Consider the following 22,673-nt stretch of genomic DNA (forward strand, 5'->3'; position numbering starts at 1 on the left):
TGTACACCTGGCCGACGGCACACCAACCGAATGTTTGGATCTGCTACAATGGAATGAACCGGCAAGAAGAGAAGCCAAAAGGGGGAGAAGAAAACGGAAACGAACGCAATGTTTCAACCTGCCCCAATACCCCAAACGTATCGGACACCGTCACCGTTAGCGGCGGCCTGAGCGGCCGAAGACTTGTAAGGATTCTGGCCGTGTTAAGCGAGCGTTCGGTGTCACCACCACTAGCAGCAGCAACATACCAGCCGGTTTCGGTTTGGGGGGGAAAGTCATTTCCCTGGCGTTTGAACGAGGCTTCGAGTCTGCGAGATTCGCTTGCGTATTCGATCCCGGGGACACACCGGCAGTGTGTCTGTGCCGCTCGTTCGCTCTAGTCATGGCTTCCGGAAGCTACGGTGCGTCGGAGCAGCAGCAGCAGCAGCAGCAGCAGCAGCATCAAACCATGTTCTCCTCCGGATTGTGCTCGCGAGGACGTCAAGAGAATGGCCATTCAACGAACCAGAAACTTTCGCTGTTCTTTGCCACCCTCTGCGTGATCGATCTGTTTGGTGTGTTCCCGATTATTGCGCTACCGAAATCGATCATCTCGTGCGGTTTGTACGGTGTACCGTTGGTGTTGCTAGTGCTAACACTCCAGATCTACACCGCGGTCGTACTGGGGCGCTGCTGGACGATCGCCGAACGATTGGATCCCTCGATCGTCGCTAAAAACCGATATCCATATGCGGCGATCGCCGAGTTCACGTACGGTAAACGGATGAGCGTGTTCGTGACGGTGCTGCTCGATCTGACCGTGTTCGGTGGTGGCATACCGAACCTGCTGGTGGCCGCCCAGAATCTGCAGCTACTCGGAGCACGCATCAGCAGCGATGACCCGGGGGGATCCTCGTTCCAGCTTTCGTTCTGCTACTGGCTCATCCTTATCGGACTGTTCCTGTGTCCCATCATGTGGCTTGGAAGTCCGAAGAATATGCGCACCCTGGCCAGTGTATCCGTGGTCGTGTGTAGCAGTGTTGCGCTTCTGACGTGGATATCGATCGGTGCGGATCGTACCGGTACTACCGGTGGATCGTTTCGACCGTTCAGTGGCATTACGCTCGGTCTGCCACCGTTAGTGCAGCTACTGAAGGCGTACGGCATCATTGCGTTCCAGTTCGACATTCATCCGATGTTGCTGACCATTCAGGTCGATATGCAGCATAAGCGCCAGATAGGGAGGGCAGTACTGTATGGTATTCTGGTGACGTGCAGCCTATCCGCGATCACGACCCTATTGGCGGCGTACAGGTTCGGTATGGAGACGACAAACAATGTACTACAGATACTGCCACCGAGCTGGTCCCTCTATCTAACCATACTGCTCGTGACGCTTCAGCTGTGCCTTTCGAGTGCCGTCGGAAACTCGGCCCTGTTTCAGCACATCGAGGATGTGCTGGGTGCTTCGCGTGGTAAGAAGACGCTTCGATTGCGATCGAACGAACCATCTAACTCCCCTTTTTCGATTCACGCAGATTTCACGTTGAAACGCTGCATCATAAGGTCGACGCTCGTTTGGTGTGGGGTGCTGATTGCCGAAATATTGCCTCGGTTCGATCTGGTCATGGGAATCATCGGCGGTACGCTGACCGGACCGCTCATCTTCATACTGCCCCCACTGTTCTACCAGCGGATGCTGGAACTGGAGCGACTCTACAGCCAGGAGCTGAAGCGCTCCTACTCGACCGGTTCTTCGGAGTTCTCGACATCGGAGGATATGCGTCGTATCAGCAGCAGCACCGGCTTTGATGATGATGAGCAGAAGCTGCTGCACTCCGAGCAGACGGCTTGGTACGGTTCGATCGGTTCCATAGGTTCGAGTTCGTTGGCCAAGTTACGCACATCCGTTGGTGATTGTGTCTCGTGGTTGGGCGTGCACGTGCGACGGCTGTATCACCTGATGTACAGTGACTGTATTCTGGCCGGTGCGGTGATTATGTTCGGCATCGGGGCGACCCTAGCGTCGACCTACTACAATTTGTTCGATGTGCGTGAATCGCAGTTGTGGTTCTCATGTTTAAGTAGCTGGCGTCGCTAGATGCCGTACGTGCCGCGAGTGTCGCGAGTTCTATTGCAAAGATAATAATGGTTAGCGTGCCGGGTGATTGCCACTGTGACATCGTATAAGAAACGAACAACGAACGACGAGAACCAAATTGAATAAAAGAAATCATTTTGATAAATGTTGATATCAGCATGTTTTGTTCTTTGTGAAGGTGTGCTGTTACGGTTATTTGTGTAAATTAAATGATTTTATTGCTGAGGAAACAATGCTGACTTATTAATATTGGTACTGTACTGATATCATATTAAGCTGTAACATTTTAGGTGTATTTTGATATCCTTTTAGAGAAAAAAAATGTAGCAAAATGCAGACAGGACAATAATTATTGAGGAAACGTCGTAGTTTTGTGCTGCCCACGCTTAGCTCAGTCATCTGCGACATAAAAATTGAACTAATTTCTTTGGGATACGGTTAGGAAAGATATTTAAATTCTATTTATGTTCCAAGTAATGTTAAGAATATATGTCTAAAACTCTGAATCGATCACAGCACTGGTTTTGAAGACACTGTGAGTCATAAGACAAAAATTGTTGAAGTTATCATTAGAAACACTGTGTAAAACACCACCGTTATCAACGGTAAAGTTGTTCAAAATTCGAAAATCCAACGCATTGTGGTCTAGTGAGAAATAGCACATAAGTTGCGAGAAACACAACATGAATCGTGAGAAGGCGTTACTCACCGCTTATGCTGTGTTTCTCACAACCTCTGCTGTTTTTTTCACTATGACCAAATGCGTGGGATTTTCGAATTTTGAACAACTTTCAACGGCAAGGAAGATGATGTTTTACATAGTTCTTTTAATCCTAACTTCAACAATCGATATTTTACCTCACAGGCAGTATAACTAAGAATTAATATAGCGGCACAGACAAAGACTCTTTAGTAATGGGTCCAACATTTTGATGAACTATTTAACGGCCAGCCGCTAGAAATGGGATATTAAAATCAGGTGCCCTATAGCGTGCTCAACGAAATTGAAGGATCAGCAATTCGCTGTGTATTCTTTGGGGCTTCTCACAATTTTTTAGGAATTTAGGTTTGATCGAGATTGATTAAGCATCCTAGTAATCAATGTTTTTTAATTTCTCTATACGACCACAGAAAAGAACTCTCCAAGCATCGCCGCACCAATTAAACGTAAAGTAAGTTAGTTTGTTCGTTTTCGGATAAAGTTTCGATCAGTAATTTAATAAAGCAACCTCTCGTTTGTGTAAGTTTTCCTGTTTTAGTTTATTTCTTATAGTACATAGTTTCTATTGTTTCACCTTCCTGCATTGCTGAGCCCGGCTTTGCTAGAGTAACCCCATAATCCGGCCGACGACCCATTTTAAACTGTTTTCTAGTCACTCTCGTGTCGTTAATTCCTTCTCTGTTCATTCTCGTCTTCTTGCCTTGCACAGGAGGTGTTTGAGAGTGTCCTTTGCTGTTCCTTGGATGTTTTGTCACCGTTTCTTTGTGTGTGTTGTGTGTGCGTGTGTTCGTGTGTGTACATATAATTAAGATTAAATCTTTTACCTTCTTTCCACACCCTAGCGTCATATATTTTCCTTTTTATAATAGTAATATATCAAATATATCTGTATGTACAAAACCCATAATTAACATGTTACTTTCCTTCTTCCTTTTTTGTGTGTGTGTGAGTTACGATCTTCGCGCTGTTATGCTTTGTTCCACATTATGCTCCCTCGTTCCGATCTAATGTACTGTGTGCCACCAGAGAGGCAATGTTGTGCATGTTTTACACTGCAAGAACTGACGTTTTTTTTGTTGCTGATGTGAGTGTAAAAATGATGTTGATCCTCGTTACTTGCGCCGTGCCAAGAACCGGTCGAAACATACAGAACCTTACGCTTATAGGAAAGAGGAAAGAGTCACGCTTCGAGCACACGTGTTTCGATGACGTAGCTCGATAGTAATTGCACTACATACGATTACACCACCATCACGTATCCTCTGACCGGTGGCTATCGAATTTGCTCACAATGGAACGGAAAGGAAGGAGTGTTTTATGATGATGCGGCCCACGGATTGGATGTTACTATCGGAACACTTAACGAAGATCCGCTCATTAGCATGATCATTGCCATAAGCAGACCTTATCCCTCTTTTTTCTCTCTTACTCTCTCTCTCTTTTTATGTTTAATTATGAACCATCGAAAGTGCATCTATTTACAGATCCAGCGGACGGGTGCTTCGCGAACGCTTTTCTTTCTTTTTCTTTTCTTGTCTGTCCTTTTGGCAATACATTCTGAATGCAGTTCTCGTTCCTCTTTCCTCGTGCATGCGATAACACCACCCAAGGAGAGTGGGGGAAGGAGATCTGCTTTTGCTTCTTACTTTTTTACGTATTACATGCAATTTGATTGAAGAAGGGGAAATGTCTTTTCCGGGGAGGGCTTTCCACTATACGCAAAAGAGAATTGGTTTGCTTGGATGGATTGGTGAGTAGGAAAAAGTGGTTAAGCATCCATCGCCTACCTCGCTGTCTGACTGTTAGTGTCAAATGGAACCCCGGTTTAACCGCCGGATGCATTGTCCATTAATGGCTGCCTTCCGCTTTCCTTTGTCTAATCTTCGGCAGGACAGCACCACTTCACGCTGCACTCTATGCCGTGTGTTTCGTATGTTCGTCGTTGAACGCCTTAGCTTTTGGAGGGATTGAAGTTGAGTTTCGCTATAAAATGGGATTTCATGCACGAACAACCTTCGTGCGGCTACGGATTCGAGTGTCTACGGATTGTACCGAAAAAAGTAAAGGAAAAACTTTCGAATGCATTTGGCGTAACAGTATTTGGCAAGAATAGTATTTCGATTCTTAATTAGTTTTTTTTCTTCCTTCCTTTCCCTCCCAATGCCCGTTTCCATTGTGTACATCGCGCCCAGTTGCGAGGGGGCGGGCCTTGGGGCTTCCGGTCTACTTTGCTGACTTCCTCTTCCTTCCCTTCCCTTCTCTCTCTCTAATTTCTCTAGTTTTGAGCAATGTTTCTATGCAGCCGAACCGTACGCACATTTCGTCCGGGTAAGGGACGAAATGGGCGAGTTGGTGTCGGAGTAAAAATGGAGCAAACATTTGAGCAAAAAACCCAACGCACCTTTCCCAAACGCGCAATCTAAACCTAAACCTAATCTTCGCTTCCGCTTTAAGCCGTGGACGTCTAAGAATGCGTCAAAGACCATTTGCGCATCCATTCGCGATTCTTTCTTTCTTTCTTTCTTCCACTCTGGCTCTATATCTCTAATTAAACGCTCTGGTGAACTTTGACTGAGCAACGAATGAAACGACGAAGTGAATTGAAGGGGGCTAAAGAGCTAGCCACCAGTAAGTGAGGTCCGCAAGGAGGGTGGCATAACGGAGACCAGATTATTGGCGTTGCATTCGCCGATTTTTCTTTACGATTTTACCTAAATAACTGGCAACAATAAAACAAGAGTAAAATTGATTCTAGCTACGCATAACACCTTGTGCTAGGCGCACGACAGAGGCGCAAAAGGGACCAGGGGATAGTTTTGGACGCTTTTTGTTACTTTGCAATGAGCGGAGTGCAGGAAGGTGGCCAGGTGATGAAACAAAACACAAAAAGTAAGGGCCTTGTAAAGCAGAACTTGATGATTTCGTATTTACAAATTACAATCCATACATATATAATTATCTATATATATATGTAATATATATATGCAAGTCAACATGTTTGTCGGGCATTCCACGGCAATATTGCACGTATCCCGTAAACTTCGTAACTTCGTTCGTAATGCCGGAATGCCCAATCATACACACAAAGACACACACACACACACGCGCGCACACAAACATACAGACGGGCATTCCGGAATTTGAAAAAGACATCATCACCGATACCATTCTTCTTTTCACAGCTTTTGAAGAATATGAATTAACCCAGATTCACGATATCGTTCACCATCGTATTCTGGCTCCACGTTAGGTTTGATGATGGTCGGCTCGGATGATGGTTCAAACTGGTGGCAACTTTGACTATTACCGGGTCCTCCCGAGCTCTCTGTCTTTTCCCTTTTGTAGGTGAAGAATAAAGCTAAGGTTGATGACAAGAACCAACATGATGGGATGCATGAAAAGGTAGGCTAGCAACATTTTGTAACATATTATCTAAATGTAAAGCCCTTCCAAGGTCGCCTAGCACCACAACCGATTTTTTTCCAACCAAATACAAGCTATAAACAAAAAGAAAAGGCCTCGAAATATGCGTTTTTCCACTCCCGCTCGTCTGCATGAGCATGGGCATCAGTGCATCTTTGTGTTTGTGTGTGTGTGTTGGTGTGTATGTAAAATTTAACTAATTTCATCATTGACCTATGATTTAAGATGTTTTTTTTCTTCTTGAGTTTGACAACCTTACTACTTAAACAGACTTGGCATTATCGTGGCCGCGGTGTAATGTGATGCGTGCACTTCTTATTCGAAGCCTCTTTGCAGCCTGACACTGCCGCGCACTGTACAATCCTTGTTGCATCCACAGCCCGTCTCAAAGCATTGCACAGCTTTCTCTGATGCCAGTTCGGTCAAGGCTAGACGAAATCGTTGGTAGCAGGTTTGTTGAGCGGTTCTTGTGCCTGAGGAAATGTTGAAAAGAAATGAGAGAAGAAATGTTGTATCAATTGTGGCATAACAAATGTAAGATAACATTAAGTAGAGGAACCGATAGGACAGATGAGTATCGAAGAAGAAAATCTGCAAAATAATGTAGTACATACTTAAAACAATACGATACAAGAAAAACCATATCATAATCAGACACTGGAAAGGCAGAGAACTAATAAGTCGATAACGCGTTCCAGTGAACGATCCACGGATGCAAGTAGAAGGTAAAGTAAAAATAAATACAATAACTTATATCAAGCGAAATCGAAGAGGACAATAAAGAAGATAAGAAAAGCTAAGAATCGCATCGAACAAGAACAACGCAAGAAAGCATGCATCAGCTATCGTGCAGGAGCTGCCTTTTTAGGTTTGGAGTTGCTAAAGGACACATGCCACAACGACAGACAGAAACGCTAACGCGGACATTAGCGGGTGCGGTGGTCCGTGGCAGACGTTCTTACCTTCTCTCCCTCCCGGTGTTGATGGGAAGAGAGATGGGTGTTTGTGTGTATGTGCGCACCCCTTAGTCATCCTCTTTGCAACAACAACCCGATGAACCGAACTCTCTCTCTCTTTCTATCTCTCTCGATCGAGTCAGGTTTTTCCTGTGCTGTCCACAACTCATCGGTGTCGGTGCAGCTGATCGCAGCGTGGTGGTACGGTGGGTGGTGGAGCGCATAAAATTGGTGCCGGGGTGGGGTTGGGGGGTGGGGGGAAGTGGGGTGCAACTTAAGACGGATGACGGGGGGAGTGCCCTGCCTCTGACTAGGAAAATAAGTGTCTGTGTCCCTGTGTTTGTGTGTGTGTGTGTGTATGTGTGTGAATGTGTGTATTAATTTTCCGCTTCAAGTTCTCTCTCTCTTCCTCTCTCCATCTCTCTCTCTGTTCCAACATCCCCTTGACTTCTTTTCTCTTTTGTGCCACCATTCCATTCCCTATCAACCTCTCAAACGCTTCATGTGCGATAGTGAAAGGTATTGATCTGAAACATACGCCGTTGGTTGGCCAATGTGGTCGTTGTACATGGTTGCAATTTGGGCATTCGAACGTAACGGACGGATTACAAACGTGATCGAGGCGAGAGAAAGAAAGGACAAGAGAGCGAGAGAGAGAGAGACAGAGAAAGAGAAAGAGCGGCGGATCCCGGTTTTTTGGAGTGGAAATAGAAATGGAAAGAAAAGAAGAAGCGGTAGAGGGAGAGATGATAATGAAACATGGTTAACGAGTGGTCTTTTCAAACTGGTTAACATGTCTCGCTTTCTCTGCCTCTTTTTTGTCTTCTTTGGTTCATTTTTTTAGGTTTTCATCTTTCTCGGGCGAAGGGCACCATATCCTTTTGTTTTTTTAGCTTTCTCTTGTTTCTCTCTGATCCTCCGTGATCGAGGATGGGTACTTTATGCTGCTTTCTTTCAGTATTTGGCGGCTTGCATTTGCATAGACTACTAGCAGCATCAGCAGCATCAGCTCCCCTATCCGGATTATTTGTGTACAATCGCCTGGTGGCCAATATCCTTATCTCATTCAGCACAGACCAGCCACAGCAGGGAGTGGTTCTGTCTATGCGCGGTGTCTACGGGTTTTTGGTCATTGGTCGCGAACGCAAACGGGAACTAATCCTTTGCTTTCGGCGAGCATTCGGTTTGCGCCTTTCGGCAATGCTTTATCTATGCTGCATGTTTTTATATTCCATTTCCGACTGTTTTCAAAAGGACCAAATCCTTGAAAAGGATCCAACAGCCGCAGCGGCTGCTGCTTCACAGACGCTTCACATCGAGCCTGTGGTAGCCAACCGGCAAGTGAATGAGCATGGTTTTCAATTTTCCTTGTGGTCTCGCACTCATGCCATGCCGGTCACTCATGTAACCGAGGCACGGTATGGTCGCATTCGTTTGGCGCGCTTGGCCTGACTACGTAAAGGCCGCGAAACTCGCGCGCGCGTTCGTGTGTGTATTTGTATGTATGTGCGAGTGCGTGCGCGTTGGCTGGAATTCAAAGGAGCAACTTTTGCGAAAATTCAAAAACACAAACGAACCGAGGATCGTGTGTGCAGCGAGGAAAGCGTTGGAAAAGTCAAACAAAAACACTGCAAAAAATAAAACAAAACAAACTCTGATTGGCTATTCACAAAGGCCTAGGGAGGGTCCCGAATGTCCGGCGCTCTGGTGGTCCAAAGTGTGAAAATAGTGGCCAAAGTGACGGGTGGGTTAAGTGAACCTCTGGTTCCAGTCCAGAGCGAACCGGAGTGTTGTGTTTTGTGTTTGCTGCTGCGCGCAAAACCAACATCACTGGCGTTGTGGCCAGGGGTTGTTCTCATGTGTACGAGGACGAGCGCATCGAGTGCCTTGAAACCGTTGCTTATTTTATTATCCATTAGTAGCCCCAGCCGAAATGCTTTGCTCCATGGGGTCGGTGGAGGGACCACCACCTTGGGTGGTGAATAATTCATTCGAGAAAGGAGGATCAAGAGGAGCGCATGCAACAGCACCGAGAGCTTCATTAGCCGGCCAGTTTGCACAACTTTGTCAAAAACCACCACCACTACCACACCACGGAGCAGCGCTGGTGTCCGAAAAGGTGTTCGAGGGAATCCATTTTGTATGGTTTCCTTCCGAAAATAAAAAAAGGGAGCCATGTCTAACATCTGGCAGCGCTCTCGGGCTCTAGCCGAGCAAATCTAAATCTAATGAGTGTGGAGTATTTGCGCCAAGTAAGACAAAACACTAAACAAAAAAAAAAAACAGAGTTGATCTAGAACCCTAACCCTACATGAGGGGGTTAGGTCTCTCTCTCTCTCTCTCTCTCTCCCTCTCGCTTTCTCTCCCTTTCTCGGTTGTTCAAGTTCAATGTTTACTCGAAAACTTTGAATCAAGCAGAAAAACTGGGCACAAAAAATGGGGGCCGAGAAAACGGTTCGTAAAACGACTGGCTACTCAACCCGACGGTGGTTCCGGAGGTTTGGATTCAGGCGAAAAAGTTTTTTAGTTAATGTTTAAGTAAAGCCAGCAGAACATACAAACACACATGTGACTGCCACTCCCGTGCCCTCACCATCGTCGGACAAGAGCACTTTAATCAGGTTAATATGCTGCACCAACGGTAGCGACGGTGCTACGTCTCTGGTGCGTGCTGGCACTGGCATTTGACACAATGCGGCCGGACGAGAGGATCAGCAAGCCGGACGGACGTACGGGACCGGACGAGAACAATTCTCTAGCTTCTATTTAATTAGAGTTTTTTTTTCTTCCCCCGAAACCACTTTGCCGACTCTTTTTTTTTGTGTACGCTCTGTCCTCACACTAGCGCAGCACATGTCCTCCTTCTACAGTGACTTCCACGCTGTTGTGAAAAGATAGAATCCAAACACACACACACACACGCACGCGAAAGGATGAACGTGGCCACGCTCGCGGCCGAAGACCGAAACCAGAAGAGTGCGAACGCGACGCTACGCGAATAGGCGTCTGATGCACAATGACGCCCTGCCATGACGCCATTCGTTATACGTTACGGTATAGTAGTGCGGCGCGAGTGGTTCGTTAGTTAGCACAACGCTTCTGTTGCGCTTCTGTTGCGCTTAATCCGGCGACCCCCAATGCTTGTGTCGCCAGGGATGGGCGTGAATCGCTTTTAGTTAGCGGGAGTGCTCACTTTACAGCACATACGCACACACACCTGTACACACACACACACACAAAAGGACGTGTGGGTCCCTATCTTGTTTCTGTTTTTAATTGCCTTTCTCCATCTACGATGCACGTCGTTGGTTGAACGCTTTTGTTTCACTTTTAGATACTCATTTCTACCGCTTCCTTTTCTATCCTTTGTTTGCCATATTTCTCGCCCTACTGTTCCATGCTTTTGCTTCAACGTCGCTCTTGCATAGTTGGTTCATTCATTAGTTAAAAGATTCCGTTTAGTCCGCCTCTTTGGTTTCGTTAGCGCTAATCTGTGTAATGCGCGCCGATACACGCCGATAACCGATCGAGTGTTAGTTTCTAATTTAGTTTCCTTCCTTTCAGCCCTGTTTTAGCAATATCTTGTATCGTTTCTCTATTTACTATTTGGCACAGCTTTTCTTACTCGCTTTACATTTGGCTTGCGTTACGTGTTTTTGTTCTCCTTTCCCCCTTCTAAATTAATGATTTTTTTCTTCTATTTCTTCCTTTTAGTTATCCTCCTCCTTCATGAGCATTTCCTAGATAACTTCTTACTGCATTTCAATAGTTGGATTTTTGGTTTTCTTTAACACCTTGCAACGCTGGAACCGCGATTCGAGCTCTCGTACGTGCGCTGTTCCGGTTCTGTTGCAACCATTGCGCAACAGTGGCGGTGTGTGTGTGTGGCGATCTATTTACGTGTACTAGTAGTGCCGATTGGTGGTACCGGCTCCCCGAACCATCATCATACCTCTCACACCACACGGTCAACTTATCTTATGCTGACGGTGTAGTCACGGGCCAGCGCTCTTACCTCTTCGCCGACGGTGCTCGGATACATGCGGCTCTGCATGTTCTTCTCCAGGCTGAACTGGTCCTCGGTCGTCTTCCTGTAGACGGGATTGTCGAAGTTCATCGACGTCGAGTTTCGGTTCAGATGACGACGGTAGATGTACAAGGTCAACTGGTGCGGAGAAACGGGAATGGAACAACACAGACACAAGTTAATTCAATTCAATGAAAAACCGGAAGGTATCAAATTGGAAAAATTGGAATCTCAACTGAAATCATGGCAAGTGGAGCATTTCTGAGTTTTTGTTTTCGCTCTTTCGCGATCGAGAAACACGAAAGGAAGGTTTGAAATCAAAATTGGAAAGCTCGGAAATAGACTGGCTCGGTGCGCTGGGGTGAGGATTTTTATTCCATTTCTAGTGAACGTAAGCGAAGAAATAATAGAGAGCCGGTGTCTGGATAATTTAAACGATATGACGATACGGCCTAGCCGGCTCGCTGCTCTGGTCAAGAGGACACTCTTGCTAGTTAGTTTAGTTTTATTATAACGAAACGATAATGGAAAACGATGAACGAAAACGGACGGAAAAGTAAATGAAAATTATTACTTACCAGCGCCAAGAACACGACGACACCCGTGATGCCGAGGATAGCGATGAGGGCCACCTGGCCGGAATCGTACTCGACCACACCGGGATGGATGATCGTACCGTCGGTACCGTTTCGCATCGTGGCTATTATCGTGCGGCAGCGGGAAGGAAGTGTCCGTGGCAGATTGTGGTATAGTGAGAAAGAAATGTAGAGATAATGTTAGAAATTTCTTGATTAAAACCAACGATACTCATCGCACAAGACAGAGGAAAGGTTCACGGAAAATGGGGAACGAGGATGAGACGCAATGAATGAATGACGTAACTACCGAAGGATGTCTACCCTTCTCCCGGTGGTTGTTAGAACAATTACATAAAAACATACATATAATCCCTACCCTCCTCCCAAACCTCTCCACTACTCAAGGATAACCGTCACCGGAAGTTAGTAGAGTCAACGACGACGGCAAGAATGTTAAGGACGGCGCAGCACCGCGCAGAGAATGCAACCACCGTGCGCGAGTAATGAAGAGCGCGGTGAGGCGAAGCTTAAGATGACGGGGACGATGATGATGATGATGATGATGCTGCTTTGGGATGAGATGGTGCTGTAGACGAGGTCCAATCCCCCCTCGGGCACTACGATGCACATTATCTACATGGACCGGGTCCGCAAACGGCGAAGGAGGGATCGTATTAAAAAGCGGCATAAATAATGACAGTAATGGAAACCATTACTGCGCCATAGGGCGCAGTGTGGTTTGTCTACGAAGCGAAGCACTGCTGGGATCTGGCGGCCAGGCTAGAAGGTCAGAGTGGGACCCCTACTCCTTCGCCGAGGCCAGGCGCGGTGCACGGTGCGGTGGCGAAAGTAATGGCGTTGATATAAAACGTTAATAACTAAACTAACACCCGCGGCCAAAGACTGCGGTGTTCGTGGTTGCAGCGGCAGCTTCAGCTTCTCTCTTTTTCTTCTGCTCGCACCATTATAGATCATAATTACGTTCAATTAGAAAAGGGCGAGAGAGACAAAGAGAGCAAAAGAAAGGGAGGGTCGGAGTGAAACAAAGAGGGACTATATTTTTTAATTTTCACTCAATTTTCCAGCACGCAACAACAAAGCAACATGGTTGCCCCCTTCCCCCGGGGGAACGCTCAAGATTTCGAAGATGGTGACCAGCGTTAAAAGCACCGCCGGGTGGCGATATCATAAACAGAGTCCCGAGAACACCGACCGTACACTCATCTTAGAAGGCACTGAGAGTATCTTGAAGGTTGAAATGACTCTCGTACCGCCGTTTGTTGCTTCACAAGTAGGCACTGCTTTTGATTCGAACAGAGAAATGGTCATTCAGAAAAGGTCTGTCGATGTAAAGTGAGTACCCTCCTAGGAGCCATTACACCAGAATTCCTCTAGTAGCTCTTGTTCGGTCAGGTGATTAATTTTTATCCTTTGCTCCACTCCTCGAGTATCACTTTTCGGGTGTGAGTGGTACTATTGAAGGTACAGCAAGTGCACAACAATCCCCCATTCTAATCTAACACGATTTACAGTACGAGGACACTACAGGCACCCGTCGGTCTTTCTTTGGGCCAGCAGAGATGCTGTTGGATTGAAATGTCGAAAGTCACTAACGCAGAGCTCCGTATTGCTCGGGTCTGGCTCTGGCCCTCTGACCGGCACATCGCAGGGTAAAATGTGTATGCGACGGGAAGCATATTGGATTCGTTTCTTTGTGTTATGTATTGTCGATTTTTGATGCAGATGAGCAATAAATCATTTTACTAGATATGTTGTCAGATTGAGGGCGAGAGAGAGAGAGAAAGAGAGTGATGGAGAGAAATGGCGAGAAAGTGCGACATGTTGTATGGAATAATGCCTGTTCCTTTGCCTGCAGCATCTCTCAGGCAGCACACCGAAAGCGACACCCCGCAAATGTCGTATGTCATTCAATAGCTGAACAAACAGACACCGACGCAACATGGCGCTGCCATTGCCGGTGCCGCCGCCAGGGAACATGAATTTCCTTTTACAGAAAAGCTGAAAAGAAGGACGATTTCATTGGCTTCGCTCCTGCGGCTACCGTGGTGGGCGTCCGGTAACATCTTTTGTCATCCGTAAGCGTCAAGGCGTCTTCTTATGAATGTCGTTCGAAGTGGGAATGCTAAGCATTCTCACGTGGAGAGCCTCCCCTAGCCTCCCCGCCCGGGATCCGCTCCCATTCGACAGGCTGATACATTGAGACACCTTCTTTTATGATACGAGAGCGTTGGATTCGCCGTCCTCCTTCCTCCGATACGATTCCTCCCATGAAGTTGCTTCTTCCTGCGGTTACCGCCGACCCATCGTTCCGGTTCAACTGAGGCTCCTTCTTTTCGAACAATTTTAATTAACAAATACCATTTCCAGCTCCACCCGGGACGTCGGGACCAGAAGGAACGAATGTCCGTCCGTCCGTTCGTCCATAAACCATAGTTCGAATTCGAAGAATTGGACCAACGTCATCGTGGTTGGGTGGGTGACACAGGTTGATGAATAGGTGTTGGCAACTACATGGCAGCAATATACTACCAAGAAGATACCGAGATGCGCCATTCAGCTTCGGATAATGATAATATGTTATTGAAGGAATTTTAATTAGTATCCTACTGCTGGTATGGAGACGCCTTATCGCCGGTGCCGGTCGGTCGATTCGCATTCCATCCAATGAGAATTCCTTAGTTTGTAAAACCTTTCAGGGGCTGGATTCGTTGTGAATACGAAATTAGGAATCGTCAGATCGACTGACGATGGACCTGTTACTTTCGATTCGATTGTTCAATTTTTGGCTGATTATTACCTTTAGCTAAAACATTCTGCATTAGCTTCGTTACAGACGTTACTGAAAAGGACGGTGAACGGAAAATGGCGAACCCCCGTAGACTATAAAATCCATGTTTCCACCCGAATGCTTCACTGCCAGCCTAAATTACAGTCTGGAGCCGCTGGAACGGAACGCACGATCACAGGAACACTGCTGCTGCTGATGGTGGTGTTGGTGGTGGTCGTCGTGTAGGAATTAAAAATCAAAATCGGACATTCGGGCTCCCGCTTCGCCAAAAATTTTGACGTCTCACCGAGCGGCCATCAATAATGGCTCCGGGAGCAACGGGCGGGACTTGGGGGGCCACAAACTTCCACTCAACTTCCGCGTCCTGCGTCCTGCGAAAAGCAATTCTACGCATGACGGATTTCTTCATTCGAAGTTCACTGCCGGATACGGTGTCCCGGACACCCCATCATATCAGCACACAGGACGCTGCACGGTTGATCGGTTCGCTGGACTTTCCACCTCGCCTTCCACCGTCCCGCGCGAGTCAGCAAAAGAACGAGCAAAACGGACCTAACCATCGACCATCATCGGTAGCAGCAGCAGCAGCCGTAACAGCGAGACCATCATCAGATGTCCATCGGTTGGCCACAGCGTGCGTGCAGACCGTGGAAAGTTGCGGAAACAAATTACTCACTTTGACGCAACTTTGTCGACCGGTGCGCGCCGGTGTTGGCGGCCATGGCGGGCCGCGGATGGCAATATCACCCTAATGAGATTACACAAGTCTTGGCCAATATGATCAAGGCACAATTTCCGGGTTGTCGTGGCATGAAATAAGTTCGTTTATGAGCTAGCGCGAAGTTGGATATAAACGAACCTCCGCTCGGCTGGCCCGGGAGCCCGCGCAATGAGAGAGCGAGAGGGAGTGAGAGAGCTATGAAGCGAAACGGAAGAATATGACAAGGCAGACCAAGGTCAAGGCCCGTAGGATGGCCGCAAGTGTGCCAAGGAAGGGTGCAGTTCGGTTTTTGGGAGGGAATAATAACGGTCTTTGTGTGTGTATGTTCAATACTTCTCAGGTTGTGAATGCAAGTGAGCGTGGGCAGCAGCTGAGGTCCTTGAGGGATTTTTACTGCTACCCTGATGATGTTGCTACCTGCCGAGAGCTTTACAAGATGTTTACCCCATTAATTTCGTCCCTTTTATTGCATAACTCGGATGATTCCGCGACAGAAGCCGCTCATTTTCGAGCAAAATTGGCTTATTACTGTTCTAAATGCGGCATCTGTGTTTTTCTTGGTTCAGGAAAATTCTAAAACAATTTGAGGTTAAGTGGACAGATGTTCCAAACATCAAATCGTCCACTGCCTACTGAGGAAGCAATACCAGTGAAAATGGTCGAACGCATGAACAGCGTGCGTGGCGCCCCCATCGAAATAGGCCAGGCGACACCGTTTGACAGGCTAGTGGGGAGGCCCTCAATGCAATGAACTGTCACAAAAAAAAAACCTTGAGTTGGAATTGGAAAACAACCCGAAAAAAAAACCGAAGCAATCCTGTCGAATCGCCGACATTGGATGGCTTATGCGTGCATACACATAAATATTACATGATTTAATGCCCGACAGCCGACACCATCACGCACCATCCAAGGGTCATGGTGCTCAGGTGAATCCAGAAAAGCCATTGAAACGCAACAAACGATGTACCGGCCGGCCGGCCGGCCTTCCCCTTCTTCTCCCACGAGCAGCGGAAAAAGTTCCGTCAACCAACCATCCAACCAACCAACCGTGGACCAACGAACGTCTGTCGCTCCCTGTAGGCCGCCGGGGGAATTATGTATGCAAAGGACGGTGCCCAGCAGCCCCACCCAAGATGTACCACCCCACACCACCCACACAAAAAGCTTACATTCCACAAAAACTTTGCTCCCTGCGCGCACGCGGTGAGTAAATGGTTTCCTTTCGCTGTATTTTCTTTTAACGACCGAACTGGATCAAACTCTCGTCCTCTCGTCGTCGTCGTCGGCGGTGGCGGCGGCTTCAGCAATCACGGCAATCAGCGTCCACCACCGTCGTCGTCGTCGTCGTCGTCGTTCGTGCAGGCGCGAAATGTTCTTTTCGCGAACCATTTCCAGCTACCAACCACCATCCGTCGACACCTCCTCGGCAGTGCACGATGGCGACATTGACGCAAGCTCAAAACTTGGGCACCAAACCGGAAAATTGGGCTTCGTCGTTGAGGCTGATGATGGTGGAGGCTCCCAAAGGGAAAAGGGAGGGTGGATGGATGATGGCGGACCGAAAGGTGAATGGCGTCGTTCCCTTTTTCTCGCTCGTTATTATTTTTATTGTGTTTCGCGAACTGCCATTGCCAGGACGTGGACGCTTCCCCATTCTCCCGTCCACCAACCAGTCGGCCTGCTTCGGTTCTCGGCAAATCTCGGTTTGCGTGCAAAACTTGCGGCTTGCCTCGATCGACGCGACGGTGCATCCTGCAATTGCAACATCCTTACTTTGCCGACATTAGAAACCGCGCGGCTGTCGATGCCATTTGCGTTTTGCGTGTTTGAGGTCGAAGGCGGATTTGCATTTTACCGTTTTCCGCGTAAGTTTTCCGGAGCGGAGCTGGGAAACCTCCAACTTAACCCACCGGTTAAGAGTTAACCACCGCAGCATCGCGGTTGCTCACTTTAGCGCACAATCTGTCCGATTTTTGTCGTATTTTTTTTGTTCTCGTAGCTTCTTCCCCTTTGCCTACTGCTCTTTTCCTCTTCTGCTGTCCGTTTGCGGGAGTCAGCCGGAGTCGGGGGTTTTCCGGTGTGATGAAGTAAAGTTTCGAAGCGATTTGCGTCGTCCCGTGGTTCTCCCTTTAGCAGAGAAGCCCAGTAACGGGATGGGACTGCGGCGACCGATAGCTCAGCCCCGATCGACGACTCCCGGGGTAAGGTTTTCCCGGACCGCATTGGTGATTGTGTGGGGGGGGGGGGACAGGCTGGCGACTTCCGCTACTCGTTAGTCACCCTCGATTTCACCCGAATACGACCGGAAATTAAAGTGAACATTGACCAGAGGCCGGGCACGGCTGTTTGCGCGGGGCGGGAAGGATGTGAAGCGCTACGCCGTGAGATCGGTGGCTTCTGATGCTTGGCTTTCCGCACTTCCTGTTCCGGTTTTCGGTACCGGAGCACCCACCTTCTTATCGCACTGGCGCATCAACCCGTCGTGGTGGTTGCGGTTAACTCACCACGAGCCCATTGGAGGGAACCGTTTTCGGGATGCTTCACTGAGCGTGCCAGCCAGCGCCAGCGGTTTGGCCGCTGCTTTCGGTGCCCGGGGATTGCCCCCATTCTTCGTTTCACCGTACGCCGTGCGGTTTATGCTTTTATTTCATCCGCATTTAAATCTCTTTCTCGCTCTCTTTCTCTCTCTTTCTGGCCGTGTCTCCCGACACGCTCGTGGAATTGGGCCAATAGGATTTGCATTTTTTGACGTCGTGCCGCACCCAGTCTCTCCACCTTGGCACCTTGAAGCGCAAACGCGCGAACGGTAAGACCGCGCCACGACCACGCCGGCAGCATAAAGAGTAATGCTGCTGTTTTTTTTTCTTTGTCAAGACAATGTCGGCAATAAGATGGCGGTTGGTGTGTTTCCATCCGCTTCAAACAGTACACCATCCTTGGGGCTCCGAACCCCGAACGAAGCGAAGGAGTTCGCGGACTGGTTTTATGCATCTTCTTGTTGGCCGGAAGCGCGCTCTCGGTGGTAGCGGGTTGAAAGTTTGTTTCCACGAGTCCGTGTCTTACTATTTCGTGCCCCATTCACCTGGGTTTGTTCCGGGGGCCAACACGAGTCAAGCGGTACAATAAATGAGATAAGGAAAAGCTAAAAACCTTCGCAGAAAAGCCGTTCTTGTTCTCAAGAAGTGCGCTTATCAAGCGACAAAGCCTCATCAGATGCAACAGCGGGACCCCATTCCCCCCATTCCCCATTGTCTGTACTGCCTGGGCGTTAGCTGCAATGAGCTTTTTGCTGACAACAAGCCAGCTCCAAACCATCGCTCCTGGGTGGATGAACCCTTTCCCCGGTGGAAGGTTTGCCGGGAATCCTGCGAAATGAGGAAGCCTGCCGGCGTCAAGTGCAGCAGCAGTAGCAAGGACATCCTTCCCACAATGATGATAAGAAACGGGCCCCAAGTGTTCTTTATTGTAACGCCAAAACTCCATCTCGCCGCCGCTTCGTGAAGGAAGTGCACGGTGCATTTCCGAGTGCAAGAACAAAACGGACGACGGAGTCGAGTTGCAACAGAGGTCGCATCTGGCAAGCAGAGCTCATGGAGTCCTTCCGGTGTCCTTTCTTTTTGTGTTATGTCTCCCTCTGTGTGTTTGTGTATGTGCGTGCGTCTCTGTGTCTCTCTCTAAGAGAACGAAGTCCACACGAAGAGTGGCAGCTGCAACAAATAGAACTGTCCTGCCGGATGAAATATGGAGTGTGTTCCGTTCCGTTGGGTAGCGACGTTCCTCGTTGAATCTTACATCAACTACCAGCCTCCCGGCCACGAACCACCACCACCGCCACCACTCGGTGCACGAGAACGGGGTGTTTTGCACCTATTTGGCTGGTAATTGGATTTTTCGGTTTTCAATTATTGATCGCCGGCACCACCACCACCACCACCACTAGCAGCGATCGATGCCGACTACCCTCTAGCCTATCGACCATCATCGTTTAGTGTGGGGTGCCGCTACATCCTTGGTCATGGAATGCACCGAGAGTGGCACACACACTCTCACAGAATGGTTTCTTTTGAAATCAACAGCTCGATAGTCACCTTCAACCCGCCGGTGGCGAGGAGGGTCGTTGGTGTTGGTTTGCAGGCCGGGTAAAGTTTTAATTAATAAATGGCTGAGCAATGATAAATATTTCAAAGCCACACCAGCCAGTGGGGGTTGCGGTTCGGCACCCCTCGAGCCCCGGGTGGTGGGGGGTTTGAAACAATTTTGAATTGGCTTCTCTTTACTCTGGTGTAAGGGGGGAAGGCGAGGCGAGGCTGAAGGTTTTTGATTTTGGTTTTCCATTCGATCCATTTTCATTTTCAATTATTGCACCTGTCCGGCTGGCACTCACACTCTGTGTGCTGCACTCTTCCCCATCGCGTTGCATGCATCGCGGGATGCCATAGTGCCATGTCCAAACGATTGTGAATTGTATCGACAAATGCTCGGATACTCGAGCTCGATTTCGTCGTGATGCGCGTTCGTGCGTTAGTCACATTTGAAACCATTCCAAACAGTAAACGGTAACAAGCTGTTGTGCATAGGAACTGTAATCAAAAAGGGGCCGAACCAAAGCTCAAAGCTGACACCGACGTAGTAAACGCAGCAATTGCTGTAAATCACTCGCCACTTTGCTGTCACCGGCGTGACAGAGTATGTAAACAGTCTGTTGTAAATCAGCGGGGAAAAGGTGACGTGTGGTTGTTACAAACACACACCTTTGCCCCTGCCCGGTGGTGTCATCAGTCAAACCACACCGCTAATTTTTGGGATTTATCACCTGGAACCACTGGCACGATGCGCTAATTGAAAATAAAATATCAATAAGCGCTTCCGGACGATTCGAACGTTTCATTTTATGGAAATGTTCGGCATGGAGAACGGCCAGCTACTAAAAAAAAAGGGAAGATCCAATTCCCCCGACCACTTCCAGCACAAACCTTCCTTCATGCAGCCAAACACTTTATCAATTTATTGGCATATTTACCAGCAGGCCCCGGGCACCGGCGGCACCGGTGGCAGGGGTAATATCATTCCCTTTTTTGCATGTTGCGGTACGATGGCTGGGAATTTTAATCTTTTAATTAATATTCCACTCACACCTACCGCACTCCCGCACCGCACCGCACTGTGTTTCATCATTATTCTGTGCAGGTCCGAAACATAACAAAAAAAAAGAAGAAGCAAAAACCCGGTCGCATCGGAGGCCAACATCTGATAATAGCAGACTGTTCATTTGATTTAAGCCAACCGACCAAACCAAACAAAATACAAAAAAAGGGGAAAATGAGAAAACAGGACTTTTGCTGAGCAGAGGAAAGCGGACAAATTGGCGATTAACATGCCCACTATCCGGGAACGGGGCTTGAAAAGCAGAATCCGGGAAAGAATCGATGAAGCGACCCCAGGGAATGGAACGCATTTAATCGCGAAACGAGCCAACCAACGAAAGTCAACCAACGCATTCCAAACCGATTAAAAGCGGGTGTGGCGGGTATGGTGGCAGGTGGGAAGCTACGTGAGCCGCACGATAAGCGATTACGCGATGGCATTCCAATGGATATGTTTTGGGCAGCATAGATTGTTGCAGTTGCTTCTATCATCGTGAACGCGATTAGCTATTTTGTGGTTGCTGCTGTTGTTGTTTATGCACACAAACCAACTGCTGCAATTTTATGTAAACATGCACGCTTGCCACCATTTATGCTATCACTGAACACATCGCAACTGAACTACCATCAATAATGACCCTTTAATGGGTATTAAGAGTGATTTACGCGGCGAGGTTCATCATCGAACAAGGTGTGACTATGACACGCGGGGCACTATTTTCCATTCTTCCCATTGCACTACTTATAGACAAAAAAGGAACGATCTGCTATTCCGATACCTGTGCGACCGTGAGAGTACTTCAGCATAATCCATGTGAGGTTCGTAAGACGCATCTCGCGTTGCACAACCGACGTGCACAATTTGATGGATCGCGCGAACGAATGGACACAGGCAGAGTGTTTCGACGCACCAAACAGCGAAAATCATAAATTTCGGAAAAGAGTCAATCACCGCGGACACGGACGCGCGTTTTGCGCGTTGGCGTAAGGCGTCCTGAGCGGGCGGCGGATTAAAAATAGATTTTACGATTGCTGGCCTCGCACGATGGAGGCGCCTGGTTTGGCGAAGAAATGGACGCGATATGCGAGCTGCGGACGACCGCGCTTGACTGACCGATCGGTCCTCCGTTCGACAGCTGCTTACAAACGCGATGGTGGTGGCGGCAAGCAATAGCCGAACCAACCTGGCGGGAAATTTTATTGTCTGCCAAATGCTAAATGGAGGCGCCTCATTGGTGATTGGAGATGAGATGGAAGGGCGTGCGTAGTGGGCAAGTTCACAAGTGACCCGTACAGTTAACCGTATTTGGTTCAATTTCAACCTCTTAATAATCTTCTGGCGCTGAAAAAATATATTTTTGTAAAAATTTTATGAAAGAATTCGGCATTAATTTGCTGGACTAATTCGATTTGCATGATGCAGTTGTCGCACAACAGTGAATTCAATTTCTCGAAAGCAATGGGAACTAGATTGTCATAGAAGGGAGTCATAGAGACGAAATGAAAAGCCATTTCAAAGCCAAAGGAAGTTTTTGGCAGCCATCAAACTAAAATCGAATCGTCGTGGGATATTATTCGCGATACCCTCAGATGCTTATTTGCAGACCGAGAATAGTTCCGGACCGTGGGCGTATCTCCGATGAAGGCCGCCGTGTTTACCATAAGACCGAAATACTCGCCAAAGTGCCAGAGCTGGCGTTGAATGCCCTACACCTTGATGCTAAACAGCTAAACTATAGAGTGTCCAGTTCCAAGAAGTTCAACCATAAATCAAACCGTATCTGCCTTTTGCATTTCATTTGCACCATCATCCTAGAATACTTTTTGGCTAAAAATGGTTACCTCGAACAACTACAGCAACAACAGGCACACAAACTCACACACACACAGAGTCATTCTACGTAGGTACAAACAAAGGACACTCAAACAGAAAGATATAGAGAAAAAAAATGGATTCCAAATGACGCACCGAAAGTGCATTGCAGTGTAGTATATGCACCTTGAAAGGAGTGAGTGCGAAAGAGAAGAAGAATCCAGAATTAATGACACTTACAACAAGTCATAGCCACGTGAAGGAAGATAATCCGTAGCGCAGGGTAGGGCAGCGCGGACACGGAACGAAGGAACGAACGAACAGAAAACAGATAAACTAGAGAACGAACAACGGTGGACAGAGGGGGCGGCGGCGATGGTCGCCTTCGGTTACCTCCT

The 22,673-nt window shown here is 47.9% G+C and overlaps 3 protein-coding genes across 13 annotated transcripts in view; 2 read left to right on the plus strand and 1 right to left on the minus strand.

The window, feature by feature from the left end:
* The window catches only part of LOC125949106 (uncharacterized), a 317,531-nt gene that overhangs the window by 142,479 nt on the left and 152,379 nt on the right, over window positions 1-22,673 (plus strand). The window lies entirely within an intron of this gene.
* On the plus strand, window positions 383-2,192 carry LOC125949139 (proton-coupled amino acid transporter 4). Its single transcript, XM_049675889.1, has one exon. It carries the CDS (start codon window positions 383-385, stop codon window positions 2,078-2,080), a length of 1,698 nt encoding a protein of 565 aa, XP_049531846.1. The 3' UTR covers window positions 2,081-2,192.
* Window positions 5,700-22,673, minus strand: part of LOC125949115 (low-density lipoprotein receptor-related protein 8-like) — a 208,292-nt gene continuing 191,318 nt past the window's right edge. For 10 of the 11 annotated variants that reach the window (XM_049675827.1, XM_049675828.1, XM_049675830.1 and 7 more), the window contains 3 exons: window positions 11,786-11,907; window positions 11,196-11,345; window positions 5,700-6,697 (listed from right to left, as the gene is read on the minus strand). In XM_049675827.1, coding sequence (XP_049531784.1) covers window positions 6,653-6,697; window positions 11,196-11,345; window positions 11,786-11,907 — 317 coding nt within the window. In that variant the 3' untranslated portion in view covers window positions 5,700-6,652. Of the gene's footprint in view, window positions 6,698-11,195; window positions 11,346-11,785; window positions 11,908-14,603; window positions 14,646-17,696; window positions 17,740-21,427; window positions 21,457-22,668 lie in introns of all 11 variants that reach the window. The other variant, XM_049675838.1, reaches the window with a different exon arrangement.

This window comes from Anopheles darlingi, chromosome 2, assembly GCF_943734745.1.
Source record: "Anopheles darlingi chromosome 2, idAnoDarlMG_H_01, whole genome shotgun sequence".
NCBI classification, from domain to species: Eukaryota; Metazoa; Arthropoda; class Insecta; order Diptera; family Culicidae; genus Anopheles; species Anopheles darlingi.